We start from the raw sequence: 20,892 nt of genomic DNA on the forward strand, positions 1-20,892 counted from the left end.
AGAATCAAATTAAAATTACTCACCCTTTCCTATAAAGCCCTCAACAACACTACCACTGCATACATGTCAAATTTCATATCAAAATACTCTCACTCCCGCCCTCTTAGATCTTCCTCTGACCTTCACCTTGTCTCGTCTCTGGAAACCACCTCTCACTCCCACCTAAGACTTTTCCCGTGCTGCTTTCCACTTATGGAATTCCCTACTACCACATCAAGCCACATTTGCTCCTCTTGTTTCAGCTGTGCCCTCTTCCAATTATAATGTAAGCTCTCTAATGAGTAGGGACCTACATACCCTTTGTCTTCATGTCTGTGTTTATTTTGTCTACCTTGCATGTCACTGTTTTAGGTATATACTGTTTTCCTTAATGTACAGCGCTGCGGAGCAGTGTGGCACCTTACAAATCTACGATAATAATAATAATAAAGTGGGGTGGAAAACAAGAAATGAATAAATATGTGTGTGTGTGTGTGTGTGTGTGTGTATGTATATATATATATATATATATATATATATATATATATATATATGTGTATGTGTTTTGGATTTGAGTAGCCCTTTTAATTACCCAAAATTAGCCCTTGAAATAGTAGCATGGATTTTTTGAAGAAGTTAGAGCACCACTATAGTATAGGCCCAGATTACTTACAAGGCACCCACATAAGCCTTATAAGGTGCTTGAAGCTGTACTGGGTGAATGCAACGGGCCAAGTCTACAATGGATTAGGCAATAGGCTGCAGAGTCAGGTACAAGTTGCAAGTACAGAAGGCCAAGGTGAATGAAACTTCTCATATCTGCCCACCTTTAACTCAACATTCACTGACTGTCTGTGTGGCTTCCCTAAGCCCTGTATGTGGTGTGGCAAGCTCTATTTAATTTTAGTGCAGATGCGCAGCATACTCTCAGCATGGTGTGTTGGTGAGTGCAAATTGGGTACATTCTTTAGGGCAAGAGTGAGAGGTTCACTGGTTGCAGGTACAGTGTGGAGACACTATTGCTGGTTTAAACAGAAAGGGTAGGGCAACTGACTAATGGAAGGGACAAGCGGCTAGTTTTATGTGGGGCGCACAGACTGCTAGTAAACATATTGTAGAGGCATGAATACTGGTATCATGTTGAGGGCATTGGCTGCTGGTACAATGTGGGGTAACTGACTGCTTGTGTATTATAAGGAGAACTGCAATTATATTTTGCCAGAGAATGGGGTATCTAAGTTTTAGAATGCTTAAGACCCTATACGGTCTAATCTGGATCTGCTACTGTAATATCCTGGGATACATCATCTCACATGTAATGCCAGAAATCCACTTTCTAGTTTGCTAAGGAAAAAGTTATACATACATAGATCAGACTCTCAAAAACCATGGCACATAAAACATCCTCATGTGTATGACAGCACAATTCCAGACTTGCAAAATATCTGCTTATAGAAAAGACTTCATTTGTTTAGAACAGAATTCCAGCATACAACTCTCGAAATTTTCATGTGTCTTCAAGTCTATTCTAGACATAAACTCTCCCTTACACAAAATAAACGTAATGCTTTGTTGCAGTAGTTCATATGGAGTTGTGAGTGAATTAAAAAATATACATAGTACAGTATGCTGTGTTCAGTCTTTAGATAAGGCCATAGCGATATTATCTTGTGCAATACTAGGAGAGGTCTGCAGTGTGTAACTGGCGCCTTGTGGCACTGAAACAAAACATAAAGGATTCATAATAGAAAAAACAGATGTTTCTAATCTGTCCTGTCTTCATCCCAACTGATAACATTTGAAAAAACAACCAGCCAACCACTGTTTTGTTACATGTAACTCCACATCAAGGTAAAGCATGTTCTAAATTGTGCTGTGTAAAAGGACAGTTTGCCACAAGAAAGAAGAGGCAGTCTGTTTTTAAAGATTTGTGTAAGTCTATAATTGGGAGAGATCTGTTGTTCAATAAACACATTTGCCACAGCAGTGGTCACTTGCTGGCCAGTTATGTGAAGACTCAGCTGTTGCCCAGAATTGAGACACACTATAGCAAACAATGTGGTCAGATATATATTGCCTTACTAGCACTGACAAGTTACTCGACAGAGAAGTACATGTGCTAAAACTGTACTAAATATAGGACCCTGAGGTCTAGGGACAAAGTATTACATTACTGAGATCGAATCATCGAATCGAACCAAAGTAGTTTTTTTGTCCACTTTGGTCTTATGCATATGTGAATAGATTTTGTATATTTAGATAGAGATTGATGATCCCTAGGTTCTGTAAAAGCTTTTTTCGTCAATGACATTGTATAAACAAGGCAGTCTTAGCACTATTAGTTAATTAGTGATATTAGACAACTGGTTTTTCTATGTTATTGATCTAGAAATGAACTTTGTAAAAACATCACTCTCTGAGAAAAGTTGCACTAAATGCAGTTTTTTACTGTTGAGATCTCAGAAGTTATGCTTTCAACTAATTTCATTTTTAAAACTTACATTCCTACTGTTTTGGAATGATGGTTAGGCGCTCATTGACTACTAATATTGTTTGTACATAGGTGTACCAGATTGTTAGTAAGGTCCTTGATGTGGGTTTAAGTCAGCAATTGGTAATGATTCCTCCAATACTGGATTACAATCTAATAGTTTAACGTGTTTTATTTTATTTGTACAAGACTTTCTAACACATAAACAAATCCTAATAAAATTCTATCAAAATGCACAATACACAATAACTTATATGCCATAAAAAACATACATATACCACTTTAAATCACTTGTTGTACATAAGAAATATACATAAAAATACTGATTGTGCATGTGTGATGGCCACAACCCATATCAAGAAAACATAACCACGAGGAAAGTACAGCCAAGTGTCCAGCCAATAAATAATAAACAATGTCCACTCTATTGTCCCTAATTAATAATAGTCCAGTGGGTGTAATCCAATATATAAATATCATTGTCTTGTGTTGTTTAAATCATCTTTGAGGGAGGAGGATTAAGAAGTTGCACTATGTGATTCTAACCTGTATTCTTAAGGGATCCTTTCCCACTGTGTTAGCGGTGATGAATAGACATAAGCTAAAAAAGTCATTCAAATAATGTGATACTTGCTGTGTGTGGATGATGGCCGGGTACCCACACCAGTGCCTCTCAGGAGGCCTCCTCCATCAAGAGAGGAGGCTGAATGCCGGTGGCCATCACACATGCACAATCAGTATTTTTTTATGTATATTTCTTATGTACAGCAAGTGATTTTAAGTGGTATATGTTAGAGATGAGCGCACTCGGATTTCTGAAATCCGAGCCCACCCAAACGTTGCCGATCCGAGTCGGATCCGAGACAGATCCGGGTATTGGCGCCAAATTCAAATCTGAAACTGAGGCTCTGACTCATAATCCCGTTGTCGGATCTCGCGATACTCGGATCCTATAAATTCCCCGCTAGTCGCCGCCATCTTCACTCGGGCATTGATCAGGGTAGAGGGAGGGTGTGTTAGGTGGTCCTCTGTCCTGGTAGATCTCGTGCTGTGCTGTTTAGTTCTGTGCTGTGCTGTTTAGTTCTGTGCTGTGCTGTGCTGTGTTCTGCAGTATCAGTCCAGTGGTGCTGTGTGCTGTGCTCTGTCCTTCTGAGGTCAGTGGTGCTGCTGGGTCCTGTGCTGTGTCCTGTTCAGTCCAGTGGTGCTGTGTCCTGTGCTCTGTGCTTCTAAGGGCATAGTTATTTCCCCAATATTCCCCTGTGTTTAAAAAAATAAAAAAAAGTTATTTAAAAAAATACCAAAAACTCATTTAATTTTTTTTAATTACCACAAAATTTGCACAACCAATCCTGCAGTATAAGCCCATTGGTACTGCAATATTACCAAGTTCACACATTCAGCAGTAAAAGTCCAGTGGTACTGCAATATTACAAAGTTCACACATTCTGCAGTATCAGTCCAGTGGTGCTGTGTCCTGTGCTCTGTCCTGCTGAGTTCCGTAGTGCTGCTGGGTCCTGTGCCGTGTCCTGTTCAGTCCAGTGGTGCTGTGTCCTGTGCTCTGTGCTTCTAAGGGCATAGGTATTTCCCCATTATTCCCAAGTTTTTAAAAAATAAAAAAAAAGTAAAAAAAAATTAAAAATTAAAAATTAAAAAAAAAATATATAATTATAACCAAATTTGCAAAACCAATCCAGCAGTATAAGTCCATTGGTACTGCAATATTACAAAGTTCACACATTCTGCCGTATCAGTCCAGTGGTGCTGTGTCCTGTGCTCTGTCCTGCTGAGTTCCGTAGTGCTGCTGGGTCCTGTGCCGTGTCCTGTTCAGTCCAGTGGTGCTGTGTCCTGTGCTCTGTGCTTCTAAGGGCATAGTTATTTCCCCATTATTCCCAAGTTTTTAAAAAATAAAAAAAAAGTAAAAAAAAATTAAAAATTAAAAAAAATATATATACTTATAACCAAATTTGCAAAACCAATCCAGCAGTATAAGTCCATTGGTACTGCAATATTACCAAGTTCACACATTCTGCAGTATCTTGTGCTACATATAATGGAGACCAAAAATTTGGAGGATAAAGTAGGGAAAGATCAAGACCCACTTCCTCCTAATGCTGAAGCTGCTGCCACTAGTCATGACATAGACGATGAAATGCCATCAACGTCGTCTTCCAAGCCCGATGCCCAATCTCGTAGTACCGGGCATGTAAAATCCAAAAAGCCCAAGTTAAGAAAAAGTAGCAAAAAGAGAAACTTAAAATCATCTGAGGAGAAACGTAAAGTTGCCAATATGCCATTTACGACACGGAGTGGCAAGGAACGGCTTAGGCCCTGGCCCGTGTTCATGACTAGTGGTTCAGCTTCACCCACGGATCTTAGCCCTCCTCCTCCTCCCCCCCCCTACAAAAAATTGAAGAGAGTTATGCTGTCAGCAACAAAACAGCAAACAACTCTGCCTTCTAAAGAGAAATTATCACAAATCCACAAGGCGAGTCCAAGGATGTTGGTGGTTGTCAAGCCTGACCTTCCCATCACTGTACGGGAAGAGGTGGCTCGGGAGGAGGCTATTGATGATGTAGCTGGCGCTGTGGAGGAACTTGATGATGAGGATGGTGATGTGGTTATTGTAAATGAGGCACCAGGGGGGGAAACAGCTGATGTCCATGGGATGAAAAAGCCCATCGTCATGCCTGGTCAGAAGACCAAAAAATGCACCTCTTCGGTCTGGAGTTATTTTTATCCAAATCCAGACAACCAATGTATGGCCATATGTAGCTTATGTAAAGCTCAAATAAGCAGGGGTAAGGATCTTGCCCACCTAGGAACATCCTCCCTTATACGTCACCTGAATAACCTTCATAGTTCAGTGGTTAGTTCAGGAACTGGGGCTAGGACCCTCATCGGTACAGGGACACCTAAATCCCGTGGTCCAGTTGGATACACACCAGCAACACCCTCCTCGTCAACTTCCTCCACAATCTCCATCAGATTCAGTCCTGCAGCCCAAGTCAGCAGCCAGACTGAGTCCTCCTCAATACGGGATTCATCCGAGGAATCCTGCAGCGGTACGCCTACTACTGCCACTGCTGCTGTTGCTGCTGTTAGTCGGTAATCTTCCCAGAGGGGAAGTCGTAAGACCGCTAAGTCTTTCACAAAACAATTGACCGTCCAACAGTCGTTTGCCATGACCACAAAATACGATAGTAGTCACCCTATTGCAAAGCGTATAACTGCGGCTGTAACTGCAATGTTGGTGTTAGACGTGCGCCCGGTGTCCGCCATCAGTGGAGTGGGATTTAGAGGGTTGATGGAGGTATTGTGTCCCCGGTACCAAATCCCGTCGAGATTCCACTTCACTAGGCAGGCGATACCAAAAATGTACAGAGAAGTACGATCAAGTGTCCTCAGTGCTCTAAAAAATGCGGTTGTACCCACTGTCCACTTAACCACGGACATGTGGACAAGTGGTTCTGGGCAAACGAAGGACTATATGACTGTGACAGCCCACTGGGTAGATGCATCCCCTTCCGCTGCATCAGTAGCAGCAACTACAAAATGGCTGCTCGTGCAAAGGCAGGCAACATTGTGTATTACAGGCTTTAATAAGAGGCACAACGCTGACAACATATTAGAGAAAATGAGGGAAATTATCTCCCAGTGGCTTACCCCACTTAGACTCTCATGGGGATTTGTGGTGTCAGACAATGCCAGTAACATTGTGCGGGCATTAAATATGGACAATTTCCAGCACGTCCCATGTTTTGCCCACACCATTAATTTGGTGGTGCAGCATTACCTCAAGAGTGACAGGGGTGTGCAGGAGATGCTTGCGGTGGCGCGCAAAATTGCTGGACACTTTCGGCATTCAGCCAGTGCCTACCGCAGACTAGAGGCACATCAAAAAAGCATGAACCTGCCCTGCCATCACCTCAAACAAGAGGTTGTGACGCGCTGGAACTCCACCCTCTATATGCTGCAGAGGATGGAGGAGCAGCAAAAGGCCATTCAGGCCTACACAGCCACCTACGACATAGGCAAAGGAGTGGGGATGCGCCTCAGTCAAGCGCAGTGGAGACCGATTTCCGTGTTGTGCAAGGTTCTGCAGCCATTTGAACTTGCCACACGAGAAGTCAGTTCCGACACTGCCAGCTTGAGTCAGGTCATTCCCCTGATCAGGCTGTTGCAGAAGCAGCTGGAGAAAGTGAGGGAGGAGCTGGTAAGCCATTGCGATTACACCAAGCATGTAGCTCTTGTGGATGTAGCCCTTCGTACGCTTTGCCAGGATCCGAGGGTGGTCACTCTTTTAAAGTCAGAGGAATACATTCTGGCCACCGTGCTCGATCCTCGGTTTAAAGCGTATGTTGTGTCTCTGTTTCCGGCGGACACAAGTCTACAGCGGTGCAAAGACCTGCTGGTCAGGAGATTGTCCTCTGAAGAGGACCGTGACATGCCAACAGCTCCACCCTCATTTTCTTCCACATCTATGGCTGCGAGGAAAAAGCTCAGTTTTCCCAAAAGAGGCACTGGCGGGGATGCTGATAACATCTGGTCCGGACTGAAGGACCTGCCAACCATTGCAGACATGTCTACTCTCGCTGCATTGGATGCTGTCACAATAGAAAAAATTGTGGATGATTACTTTGCTGACACCATCCAAGTAGACATGTCAGACAGTCCATATTGTTACTGGCAGGAAAAAAAGGCAGTTTGGAAGCCCCTGTACAAACTGGCTCTATTTTACCTGAGTTGTCCCCCCTCCAGTGTGTACTCGGAAAGAGTTTTTAGTGCAGCGGGGAACCTGGTCAGTGAGCGGCGAAGGAGGTTGCTTCCTCATAACGTTGAAAAAATGATGTTTATAAAAATGAATAATCAATTCCTCAATGAAGTACAGCATTGCCCTCCAGATACTACAGAGGGACCTGTGGTTGTGGAGTCCAGCGGGGACGAATTGATAATGTGTGATGAGGAGGAAGTACACACTGTAGGGGGAGAGGAATCAGAGGTTGAGGATGAGGACGACATCTTGCCTCAGTAGAGCCTGTTTAGTCTGTGCAGGGAGAGATGAATAGCTTTTTTGGTGTGGGGGCCCAAACAAACCAATCATTTCAGCCAAAGTTGTTTGGTAGGCCCTGTCGCTGAAATGATTGGTTTGTTAAAGTGTGCATGTCCTATTTCAACAACATAAGGGTGGGTGTGAGGGCCCAAGGACAATTCCATCTTGGAACTTTTTTTTTTCCATTATATGACCAATCAACAGTCGTTTGCCATGTTCAAAAAGTAAAACCAAATTTAAACAAATTCAAGAAATTAAACCAAAAGTAAAATGCCCTGTCATAATTTAAAACAAGAGGTATTGACGTGCTCTAAAACTACTGTATTGTTGTTTATATTTTATAAACACTACACTTGAAAGCTTGAGTCTTTCAATAAAAAAGTAACTGTCCATTGCACGAATATTTGCAACAGGGACAATTTTAGGGTTAAGAAAGTCAACTAATAACACTTCGACGCTGTCTGTCTTTATAAACACTACACTTGGAAGTTGGAGGAGGTATTGTGGCCCCGGCACCAAATTTACTACCGGGGCCACTCCACTGTGCAGTCCATATTTAGGTGTATCAGATATTAAACAACGGTGACAGTTGATGCCCAATTTTTTAATTATATTGTGGCCTCGGTACCAAATTGTGTACCGGGGCCACCACACTACGCAGTCCATACCCTTTTTTGGTGGAATTCTGACCCGTGGAGGGTTTTTTAATTATATTGTGGCCTCGGTACCAAATTGTGTACCGGGGCCACCACACTACGCAGTCAAGATAGATAGATGCGTATCATAGATAAAGTACATTCAGTGGTGTGGGGCAAATTGAAAAATATTCAAAATGCACTGACATTATCAAAAACAAGAGGTTGTCACACGCTAAAACTCCAACATGTATATGATGGAGAGGATGGAGGAGCAGCCGTATGTGCAGTGTAATGCAGACCTGTTGAAGGTTTTTTATATATTTTATTGTGGTGCCCAGTGCCCACTCCTCTACGCAGTCCAGATACATTTATTGGTGCGAATCATAAAAGTTCAGGGTTTTTAATATATATTGTGGTGACCCACTCCTCTACGCAGTCCAGGTGCATTTATTGGTGCGAATCATACAAGTTGATGGTTTTCTTATTATATATATTGTGGTGACCCACTCCTCTACGCAGTCCAGATACATTTATTGGTGCGAATCATAAAAGTTCAGGGTTTTTAATATATATTGTGGTGACCCACTCCTCTACGCAGTCCAGGTACATTTATTGGTGCGAATCATACAAGTTCAGGGTTTTTAATATATATTGTGGTGACCCACTCCTCTATGCAGTCCAGGTACATTTATTGGTGCGAATCATACAAGTTGATGGTTTTCTTATTATATATATTGTGGTGACCCACTCCTCTACGCAGTCCAGGTACATTTATTGGTGCGAATCATAAAAGTTCAGGGTTTTTAATATATATTGTGGTGACCCACTCCTCTACGCAGTCCAGGTACATTTATTGGTGCGAATCATACAAGTTGATGGTTTTCTTATTATATATATTGTGGTGACCCACTCCTCTACGCAGTCCAGATACATTTATTGGTGCGAATCATAAAAGTTTAGGGTTTTTAATATATATTGTGGTGACCCACTCCTCTACGCAGTCCAGGTACATTTATTGGTGCGAATCATACAAGTTCAGGGTTTTCTTATTATATATATTGTGGTGACCCATTCCTCTATGCAGTCCAGGTACATTTATTGGTGCGAATCATACAAGTTGATGGTTTTCTTATTATATATATTGTGGTGACCTACTCCTCTACGCAGTCCAGATACATTTATTGGTCCGAATCATAAAAGTTCAGGGTTTTTAATATATATTGTGGTGACCCACTCCTCTACGCAGTCCAGGTACATTTATTGGTGCGAATCATACAAGTTGATGGTTTTCTTATTATATATATTGTGGTGACCCACTCCTCTACGCAGTCCAGATACATTTATTGGTGCGAATCATAAAAGTTCAGGGTTTTTAATATATATTGTGGTGACCCACTCCTCTACGCAGTCCAGGTACATTTATTGGTGCGAATCATAAAAGTTCAGGGTTTTTAATATATATTGTGGTGACCCACTCCTCTATGCAGTCCAGGTACATTTATTGGTGCGAATCATACAAGTTCAGGGTTTTTAATATATATTGTGGTGACCCACTCCTCTACGCAGTCCAGGTACATTTATTGGTGCGAATCATACAAGTTGATGGTTTTCTTATTATATATATTGTGGTGACCCACTCCTCTACGCAGTCCAGAAAGATACCTCGTTGCAACGTTTTGGACTAATAACTATATTGTGAGGTGTTCAGAATACACTGTAAATTAGTGGAAATGCTTGTTATTGAATGTTATTGAGGTTACTAATAGCATAGGAGTGAAAATAAGCCGAAAAACTTGATTTTTAAACTTTTTATGTTTTTTCCAAAAAAAATCCGAATCCAAAACCTTAAATCCGAACCGAGACCTTTCGTCAAGTGTTTTGCGAGACAAATCCGAACCCCAAAAATAATGAAAATCCGGATCCAAAACACAAAACTCGAGACCTCAAAAGTCGCCGGTGCACATCCCTAGTATATGTATGATTTTTACGGCATAGAAGTTATTGTTTATTGTGCATTTTGATAGAATTTATTAGGATTTGTTTATGTGTTAGGAAGTCTTGTACAAATAAAATAAAACACATTAAACTATATGATTGTAATCCAGTTTTGGAGGAATCATTACCAATTGCTGACTTAGATCCACGTCAAGGACCTTACTAACAATCTGGTACACCTATGTAGAGACAATATTAGTCGTCAACAAGTGTCTAACCATCATTCCATATTGTAAGCTTCTAGGGAGGGATACCCTCGGTTCGTGCAGCTCTTGGATCATTGGGAGTAGAGCGCAACTCTTTTCCCCTATTTATCCCTGCTGTTTTGCTTGGTAGAAAATAACGAACCTGATTGAGCTTTAGAAATAGACACAGACAGATTCATTAAGCTGGCACAAAACTCACTCCATTATTTGAAATGGTTCAAGAAATAAGAACACATAAGACTTTATTACAATAATTAATAAAGAATGTTCTGAATATTTTTCTTCAGTAGAAAACAAAAAGCAATCCTACATGTTATATCATGCTTGTGGTATTTCTGCTTTGATTCATTTAAGCTAACTTGCAAGGTCCATATTTATTTGCAAAATTCCTGGCTAGGAAAGGTTGTTAGTAACAACATTGAACAATTGGTTACATAGATCACAACCTGTGGATCTGGAGCCCAAGTGGTGTCCCCTAATTGTTAGGTATGGAATACATCATATTAGAAACTGCCTCTCAGGGTCCCAGCATAAAAAATATGGTTACAGTGTAAGCTTATAAGATCCTCTTACCTCTGTTAATATACAATAAAACAATTACTACTGTATTTATTCAAAATTGTAAAGCACTGTAGAGTGTGCTATATAAACAAATGTTCATAAAAATAGATAATAAGGTATAATAATCAGCTTGGTTGGAGGGCTAACTTTGTCTTTGTCTTTGCCAGATACTACAAATGAAAGTCCAGCGCCTGGAGCACTTGGTACAGCTGAAGGATCTAAGGATAGAGGATTTAACAAGGCACTTAAATAAACAAAAAATACACAAGAACCTCACTTGATATATTTGCTTGAAAACTAGGCAATAATGTAATGTAATTACCAATGCCATTACAAAATGTCTTAAGCATGCTTGGAAGAGCAACTCAGAAACTTTGAGGACTTACAGCATCTAAATCCTACCCAGGAAACCGGAGATGTCAAATTAATTTACTGGTGTCTCTTTCTGTCGCTTGCTTTATTTTTGTTGTAGTGTATGAGGTGTGCATGTAGTAAATTAACTAGTAATACCAGTAAATGTCTTACAATATGTTTAAATCATTATTCTACATAGTTAGATGTTATTAAATTTGAAAAAAATGCTTTTAAAAATTTGTTTAATATTTAACTTCTCATAGATTTTAATTGTGGTGATCCAGAAAAAGGCAAAAAAAAAAGTATCATCGGCAAATATGGACACCTTACTTTATAGACTATCAGCAAAGTTCATTAATCTGAAGGACAGGCCACAATACTGATCTCTCTGGTACATCACTATTGACTAGCCAAGTTTGAATATGTTGTGTTTATAACTACCGTTTTGTTTTTTTTTAAATATGTTTTATTAGTAACATCTTATCTTGAACAGTATTACAAAATAGAAAAATTCTTGAAAGGTACATTAGTGAGATGACAAATGCACATATAAATTTAACAGTGAGTATGACACTCTCTCACAGAGCTTTTACAAAACAAATTCAGCTTCATATGAGCATGGTACCATGAAGATGTTATTTTGTTTTAAATTATACAAATAAAGGGGAGAAGATAAAGAAGAGGGGGTAAGGGGGTGGTACAAGGCAAAATGGGGAGGGGGAGGAATTCACGCTTTTATGTTTTTAGCGGAAGATAATAGTTCAATCTGGTATTTCCAGTAGCGAGTCGGGTTCAGCTAGAATTGAAGCAGGGGTTGGTTATAATATGGAGACCAGACTTTGTTGAAGGACACGGAAGAGCCCCTAAGCACGCTAGTGATGTGTTCCATCTGATAAGTGTGCCAGATCCGACCACAGACCATTTGGAGCGTTGGAGGTGTGGGGTTCTTCCAATGGGCAGCTATCTGACAGGTAGCTGCGCTGATTATATGCCGAAGAAGCTTATGGGTATGTGTTGGAAGGTCTGGGAGAGTTAAAGGCAGTGAAACGTGCTTAGAATCGGAGGGCACAGGAGTATCGAGAATAGCTGTTGCGAATGCGAGAACTTCTGTCCAGAACGGGCGCAGTTTGGGGCAGTCCCACCATGTGCGTATGAAGGTGCCAGTATGGCGACAGTCTCTCCAACATATTGGACTTGTTTGAGGGTATATAATATGAAGCCTAGAGGGAACGTAGTACCATCTATGCAGCAATTTATTGGGGTTTTCTTTGGTGCGGACATTTATGGAGCAACGTGCTGTCCACTCTTCTGGATCTAGAGATGTTCCCAAATCTGCCTCCCACTGTGTCTGGAAACGGTCCTTGGCCTCCGTGGAGGTGGGGAGTAGGGCATTGTATAGCATTGAGATTAGACCTTTTGAGGTTGGCCCCGATAGGCATAGGTTCTCAAACACAGTGGGGGGCCTAGCAGATAACGGAACCTTAACCAGTTGGTGATAATGTCTGATTTGTAAGTATTGGTGGAACTGTCCCATCGCAAACCCGCACCGTTTAGTCAATTCTGAGAATTGAGGGAACGTTAGAGTCCTTGTTATGTGGTTTAGCAGTAATAATTTACCTTCCCCTGCCCATTTTGTGTACATAGGACGTGATAGGCCTGGTGTAAAAGCTGGATTCAACCAAAAGGTATAAGTATCTGGGGGGCAGGTGATAGAGATTCCATTCTACTACACCGAGACCAGATTGAAAGGGAGAGGGCTATTACTGGATGAGTTCGAGAGGGGGCTGGGCACTGTGTGGCTGAGAGCCAGAGGATAGAACAAATCGGTGAGCTTCCTAACAGGTCTGATTCTATATCAACCCAAACCCTGGTCCCAGGCGGGGAGTGCCATTGGACACATTGAGCTAGACGTGCCGCATAGTAATAATTGTGAAGATTGGGTATGCTGAGGCCACCTGCCATGGGAGAGCATTGTAGAATACGAGCAGAGATCCTGGGTCTCTTATTTGACCAAATGAAGCGTATGATAGAATTTTGCAGCATTTTAAAAGTAGAGGAAGGAACTTTGATGGGGAGGGTATGGAAAAGGTAAAGCAGCCTGGGGAGCAAATTCATCTTCACTGATGTAATCCGGGCCACCCAAGATATTATCAACTTGTCCCAAGAAATCATGTCTTTTTTGAGGCATGCTATCAATTGGGGGTAGTTTGCTTGGTAGAGGTCTTCTACCTTTCTAGCAATTGCTATACCCAGATATTTGATACTATCGGAATTCCAGTAAAATGGAAAATTTAGCTCCAGAAGCTGCTTCAACTTCGGTGGGATATTGAGATCCAGGATATCCGTCTTGGCCATATTGATCTTAAAGTTCGAGACTATAGAAAAATTATCGAGCTCCTGAAATAGGTTTGGTAACGATGTTAGGGGATTAGTAATGGTAAGGAGGATGTCATCTGCGTAGAGTGCAATCTTATAGATGTTGGAGGATAGTTGTATGCCAGAGATGTTGGGATTTTGTTGTATTTTCAAGGCCAGGGGTTCTATGGAAAGTGCAAACAGAAGTGGGGAGAGGGGGCAACCTTGTCGTGTTTCGTTTTGAATTTGAAAAGATGGGGAGGAACACCCATTCACCTGAACAGAAGCGGTTGGATTGACATACAGGGCGGAGACCCCTTTAAGAAAGCGGTCTTTGAAGCCATAAGCCAAGAGGGTCTTCATCATGAAGGGCCAGCCAATGCAGTCAAATGCCTTTTCAGCATCAAGGGATAAAAGGAGGGAGGGTAGTTTACGTTCATTGATATGCTGGATGAGGTCTATAGTCCGTCTGGTGTTGTCTGCTGCCTGCCGGCCTAGGACAAATCCAACCTGATCGGGGTGTACTAATTTCGGGAGGATACAATGAACTCTATTTGCAAGAACTTTAGCACATATTTTCAAATCTACGTTAAGTAAGGATATGGGATGATAGCTACTACAAAGAGAAAGGTCTCTACCGTCTTTCGGTATAACGGTAATCAAAGGGTCCCCCATCGAGTATAGAGTTAAACCTAGCAGTCAGCTTTGGACTGTGGATCCCTGCAAATTTCTTATAATACTTAGCAGGGAAGTCATCTGGTCCAAGGGCAGAAGCTACCTTCATACTACGTAAAACTGTAATAGTTTCTTCGTTTGTTATATCGGAACTGAGAAATTCAATTTCCATTCAGATAGTTGCGGGAGTTTACAAGAACGCAGGTAGGCATTTATTTTTCTATCTAAGTCAGGAGGTGCTGGATCTGAGGCGTTCAAGTTGTGTAGTGAAGAGTAGTATGTCTGAAATTCCTTCAGTATAGCATTTGGGTTATATGTTGACTGCCCTTGAGAGTTCTTGATAGGCGAGATTGCGTTACGTGTGCGCCTCTGACGGAGTTTTCGGGCTAGTAGGGAGTCCTCCTTGTCACCTTTCTCCTAAAAGCTGCTTAGTCCATTTAAGGGTACGGGCTGTTTTTTTGGATAGTACCACATTGAGCTGGCCCCTCACTATCGTCAACTCTCTCAGGTGTGACTGGTCTAGTGAGCCTTGATGCTGGGTAGGTAGGGAGAGAAGACGAGCTTCCAGTGTGGATATCTGTTCTCGCTCTTCCTTATGTCGGGATGAAGCTATGCTAATAAGGCGTCCACGAATTGTGGCTTTATGCGCCTCCCAGATCGTAGACAAAGATATTTCAGGGGTTTCATTAAAATTAAAGAATTCAGTGAGGGCCTCTGCAATCTCTGGGCACGTCGCAGCATTAAGCAAAAGAGAATCATCCAACCGCCAGTTTGGACTTTGCTTGGGGAGATTTCCTATGTCCAACTGAAAAGAGATACCTATATGGTCTGTCCAGGTGAACCTCAGCTCCGCGAAGCTTGGTAGCTAGTTTAGCGTCAACCAGTAAGTAATCTATTCGAGTGTATACATTATGGGGGTGAGAGTAGAAAGTATAACCTCTATCGGTGCCATTAACCACCCGCCAAGCATCCAGAAGAGAATTCTCCTGTAATAATGAGGCAAATCTAGTAGACTGCCGCACAGAGTGTGCCTGGGATTGAGATGAAGGTGCGGGCAATGTTGATCTATCTAGAGAGGGATCTAGAATCATGTTAAAGTCGCCTCCCATAAGCAAATGGCCTTCGGCATGTTTATGTATATGGCTGAAAAATCTCTGGAGAAAGGAGATTTGGGCGTTGTTTGGGGCATAGCAGCATACCAGAGTGACCGGGAGCTGGCCCAATGTGCCTATAAGCATAAGATAACGACCCTCCGGGTCCGTGATCGAGCGGCACACCACCAGTTGGACAGATGGTCTTATCAGGATGGCCACACCTCGATGCTTTGAAGCAGCTGAGGCGAAAAAAGTCTGCAAGAAGAGCTTTGCTCGGAGTGTTGCATGAGGTTCGGTTAAGTGGGTCTCTTGCAGGAAAACTATATCTGCATGTGACTTTTCAAGGACGGCCAGAAGTGTAGTACGTTTCTGGGGTGTGTTCAACCCCTTAACGTTGACTGTCAGTAACTTAAGAGACATGCTGTAAAATATAGTCTAAAATGCTTTACTGAGGGGCTCCCCCGCATCCCCCACCCTTTATGGATCGCGACGCATACATGTTTTGGCGGAAAAGGCATGAGAGCGTGAATAAAGTTTGGAAAAATAAAGATTAGGGGGCAAGGGACAAGGTCAAGTTTAAACCGTCTGCAACCAGCCAGGGAGGAGAAAGGAAGGCCGGACATAAAGTGGCCTGCCTATGGTTGCTAGACTTCGGAGAGGAAGGAAAGTGTTGCTACAAGGCACAGCAACAGTAGGGAAGGTTCAGGTTATAGGAAAGGTGTAGTATCTAGTATCATATTAAACCCCTATTCATCAGCAGCTGTCCGGTACATTCAGCGAAGAGATCGCACATTGCATACTCTAGTTGTCACGGGCACTAGGAGTCTTTACCCAGGATATCACCAGATGACGGACTTACCAGAGTAATATAGTTGGTAATATGGTACTCTGGTAGCAGGGTGACAACGGAACAGGAGAAACAGCAGATGGTGAGAGAATGCTCGAGGAAAGTCTATGACTAGCAGCACTGGTAATGAGTAGATGACTGTACACGAGGAACTAGATGGACAAGGAAACGTGAGGAGAGTCAGTGGTCTGCAGATAGCAAGTTGTACCACTGCTATAGTGCGGAGGAATGTCCAGGAGTAGCGAGGAGGTAGTGAGAGTCAGCGGTCTGCGTATAGCAAGTTGTACCGCTGTCTAGGTGAAGGAATGGAATCCAGGTGAAGGTAGGTAACAGGGAAGTCAGTGGTCTGCGTATAGCAAGTTGTACCACTGCTTATGTGAGAGGATACTAGAAACTGGTGTCACAGGGAACAGGAGTCAGGGGTCTGCGTCAGCAAGTTGTACCACTGCAATATATATGTGAGGAGGGGCACGAGGAGATGAATGCAATGCAGAATATACACGGGCACACAGAACTTGATCCCACAATGATATCCACAATACAATGATAACTGAGCAGCACTGCTTGAATATACAAAGTCACAATAACTATCCAGGCAATAGGAAACAAAGTCAATGGTAGCAATAATCTCAGTGGATAGGAGACTCCGGAGGAGAACACAACTCAGTCCAGCTAGATATGCAACACACAAGCAAAGTCAATGAGAAGTATGCATACCGCGGTTTAGGAGAGCAGGCTGTCAGAGAGAGGTGCAGGGATACCTGAACGGCTGAAAACCGGCAGGAGGAGAGACCACTGGAAGGTGGAAGCGGTAATCAGGTTGGTGCAGCGCACGGCAGGTAAACCAGCATGAATGAGGCAATACTCAGGAAGCAGTAGTATGTGAAACTGGAAACATGAAGAACACGGGAGAGTTGAGGCGGTCTGATATCCAGTAGTAGAGATGGAAGCAGCGGAGCGCTGACCCGATGAACTCAGGAGAGTTTGAAGTGAGCAGGAACTCTGTAGCAGCAACGGAGGCAGCGGATAGGAATCAGCTGGTGCAGCCACGATGAACACAGGAGAGTTGAAGTGAGCAGGAGCTCTGTAGCAGCAACGGAGGCAGCGGATAGGAATCAGCTGGTGCAGCCACGATGAACACAGGAGAGTTGAAGTGGTCTGGAAACCACAATAGAATAAACAGGAATCAGCAGGAGCTGAATACACGAGGAGACACAGGAACACCTTCAGAGGCTCATAGGGGATTGAGACTCCAAGATCAGGCAACCAGGTAATGATCACAGGTGGTTTAAATAGGGAGGGTTGCCTGATCATCCAATCAATGAAAAGCAACAGGTACTGAAGGCTTGAAAGGGCTGCACATGCGCAGACCCTCAGGATGGCGGACGGCCACGGTTCCTAAATACACGAGAAGTAGCACTCACAGTCCGGTGAGTGACACTAGTTATTGATGTTAGGGAATAAACCTTTAATATGATACTGACCATAAAATGCTAATAGACTAATTGTAACTGGAGATTCAGGCGGGAAGAACAGAGCTCATTCCCTGGAGAGATGACCCCCACCTTTGGATTCCTTCGCTTGAACCAGCCTATGACCTGTTTACCCTGGACCCATCTGACTTCTGGACCTATAGAAGCAAGCCACGTCATCTCTATTGTTCACTCTGTAACACTGACTGTATATATAATCATAGCTGCACCGCCACTAGCCTCAGTCTACTCTGACCACAGTATTCTAAACAGATATACTGTGCACTGGGGCCCGTGTTAGCGCAGCGGTATGTATGTATGTATCTTTTGGTATTGGCTGTACTGTACTGTATTATAATATAATCATGTATTGAACTGTTAAACTTTGCATCTGCTAAAATAAATCACTTTGTGCGTTAGAAACACATACAATCGCTTGGGCAATGCTTATTTGAAAACGATAGAATTACTTTAATAATTTGGGGGCTCTGAGTTGGAGGTTACGTTATCGGTAGGTATGCAACGCTTACGGTTTTCGGTTCCTCAACAAAGGGTGGATTGACGGACACGTCTCATACGGGAAAGAACGCAATGTGTTCCAAGACCTGTGGTTCACTTTGTGTTGCGAAACCGAATGTCTGTTGTTGCATAGTCTGAAGGAACGCTAACTAGAATCTAGGGACAAGAAAGAAAAATGTTTCTTTTTATTGTCGTTTTGCGTTTTAAAAGGTATTGCATTGCCTAGTGTATGTGTACTTCCTGTTTAGCGTGTATGAACTTCCGGTATTGTTACCACATGTTTAAACAATCATGTTCATAGTCTGTTATATATGTATAGTATAAGCATTTGTTAAAACCTCTGTAAGACTACCATTGTTTGGGAAATCTATTTTCTGTGCAGAAAACAAAAGGTTGTATGTGAATGGTATGCATAAAGATAAGAGAAGAGTTTGCATACTGTTGAAAAGAGATAGATAAGGGAAGAATTTGCATACTGTTGAAGACAGACAAAGAAGTGATTTACTATTGAAAAGACAGGGATATCAGTTGCTGCCTGATGAGGTAGACTGGATGGGCAAGGTTGTGTTTGAAATAAGAACACTATTCTAAGTAGTATGTGGTATTTTATGTAACATACGGTGCAGTTTTATAAGTAATATATGGTATTTTAATTAGTATATGGTGCAGTGTTGTTTTAAGTAGTGTGCGGCATTTTGAGTATCATGCGGTGTTATTGTAAGTAGTATGTGGAACTTTATGTAGCATACGGTGTTATAAGTAATATACGGTATTCTAAGCAGTATATGGTGTGGGTTCAGGTAGTATGTGGAATTTTATTTAGCATACGGTGTTATAAGTAATATACGGTATTCTAAGCAGTATATGGTGTGGGTTCAGGTAGTATGTGGAATTTTATGTAGCATACGGTGTTATAAGTAATATACGGTATTCTAAGCAGTATATGGTGTGGGTTCAGGTAATATGTGGTATTTTATGTAGCATACGGTGTTATAAGTAATATACGGTATTCTAAGCAGTATATGGTGTGGGTTCAGGTAGTATGTGGAATTTTATGTAGCATACGGTGTTATAAGTAATATACAGTTTTCTAAGCAGTATATGGTGTGGGTTCAGGTAGTATGTGGTATTTTATGTAGCATACAGTGTTATAAGTAATATACAGTATTTTAAGAAGTATATGGTGTGGTTTCATGGTAGTATGTGGTATTTTGAGTAGCATACGGTGTATTGAAGAAGTTGAATAAGTAGTATATAAGGTATATGGTGAAAACAGATTTTGCTGGAGAGTAAAGGGTATCGAGGAGCTGTTCGCCCTTTAGTCCGCAGTGATAGTTTTGAGTCGGAGGTGTTAAATAATGTTAGAAATAAAGTGCGGTTGATTAAATCAACAAAACCGAGAATTAAACATGATGATTGTTTAAAGTTGTGGCAAATGTAAGGCAACACGTGGCAGAGCAGCGAATGTACAGCGGAAGTCAGTGTGGAGAAAAACACGTGCACAGCGGAAATGAGCGTACCGGAAATGAGCGTTCCGGAAGTGTGCATTGCAAAGTGTGGAGAACTAAGTGCAAGCACGCCCCAGACAAATTCGGTCGGGGCGGAAAGTACAGCCAATACCAAAAATGTAAAAACTGTAACTAGTAACTTGTATGTTGTTTTAAGTAATGTTAAAAGTAATGTTTCAGGACAAGGAAAGGGAACGGTTCCACCAGCAGGGGCAGCGGCTGAAATTGGTGAGAATAATGTAAAGGTTAACACAGGGGGAGACATCCATTGTACTGCACCAGCAATTTCAGCAACTAATTCAGAACATAGTGATTTGGTAGGCTTACATCCTGTTCGCACAACAGCAGTTCCCAATGGGAAGGTGGACAAGGATAGTGAAGTTCCCTTAAAACAAGTAGTAAAACATGATCCAGGGACCAGGTCTGAAATGTTTTTAATTATGTCTGATTTCCCTGGTCCTAGAAAAGATGTGGCCAAGAGTCAGAAATTTATTAGACATTTAGGTAACGCACATGAGCCTACTAATAAAGATTGGCGAATGGTGCTTAGAAACAAAACCAGAGAAAAATAAGCCCGCGCTCGGTATATCCCATATTGTATGTGGTACCAGCTGCGTGGCAATATAAATGCCCATATATGTATACAAAACAGAAAGAAAGTTGTCAGCGCTTATCTTTTTATCATAGCAGCTGTCCATCAAGCCTATTTAAGGCACATTTGGGTGTGGCTCACAAGCCAGCCTTTGCTAGATGTAAACCCCTATACCTGGGAGGAGAGTGCATCTGATTTTAACTGCATTTTAATAGTGTTTAAAGCATATAGGTCAGTGTAGGACCTGCATATAATGAGGTACCCTTGACGTGGGATGCAGGCTTTTGATCAAAATATGAACTAATACCTCATGTTTTCATTTTGCTAGACACACACAGATATGCAGTTAAAAGGATAAGCGCTTACAACTTTCTTTCTGAATGGTGCTTAAAGCCTGTCTTCCTCTCAATATTGATATACAAAAGTTCATTAAGGATTGTATGTTGGAGGAGGATAAATCCTTAACCGAGGATGATAATCGAGACAATATTAGACGTATAATCACACATTTCGCTATATATTTTCCAGTGATAGTGGACTGGAGTAAAATTTTTAC

The 20,892-nt window shown here is 42.0% G+C and overlaps 1 protein-coding gene across 2 annotated transcripts in view; it reads left to right on the forward strand.

Moving 5' to 3' along the window:
• LOC142161510 (sperm flagellar protein 1-like) overlaps positions 1-11,449 on the forward strand; it is an 86,928-nt gene extending 75,479 nt beyond the window's left edge. For both annotated transcript variants that reach the window (XM_075217190.1, XM_075217191.1), the window contains exon 7: positions 11,088-11,449. In XM_075217190.1, coding sequence (XP_075073291.1) covers positions 11,088-11,201 — 114 coding nt within the window. In that variant the 3' untranslated portion in view covers positions 11,202-11,449. The remainder of the gene's footprint in view (positions 1-11,087) is intronic.
• The last annotated feature ends 9,443 nt before the right edge of the window (positions 11,450-20,892 follow it).

This window comes from Mixophyes fleayi, chromosome 6 (assembly GCF_038048845.1).
Source record: "Mixophyes fleayi isolate aMixFle1 chromosome 6, aMixFle1.hap1, whole genome shotgun sequence".
Taxonomy (NCBI): Eukaryota; Metazoa; Chordata; class Amphibia; order Anura; family Limnodynastidae; genus Mixophyes; species Mixophyes fleayi.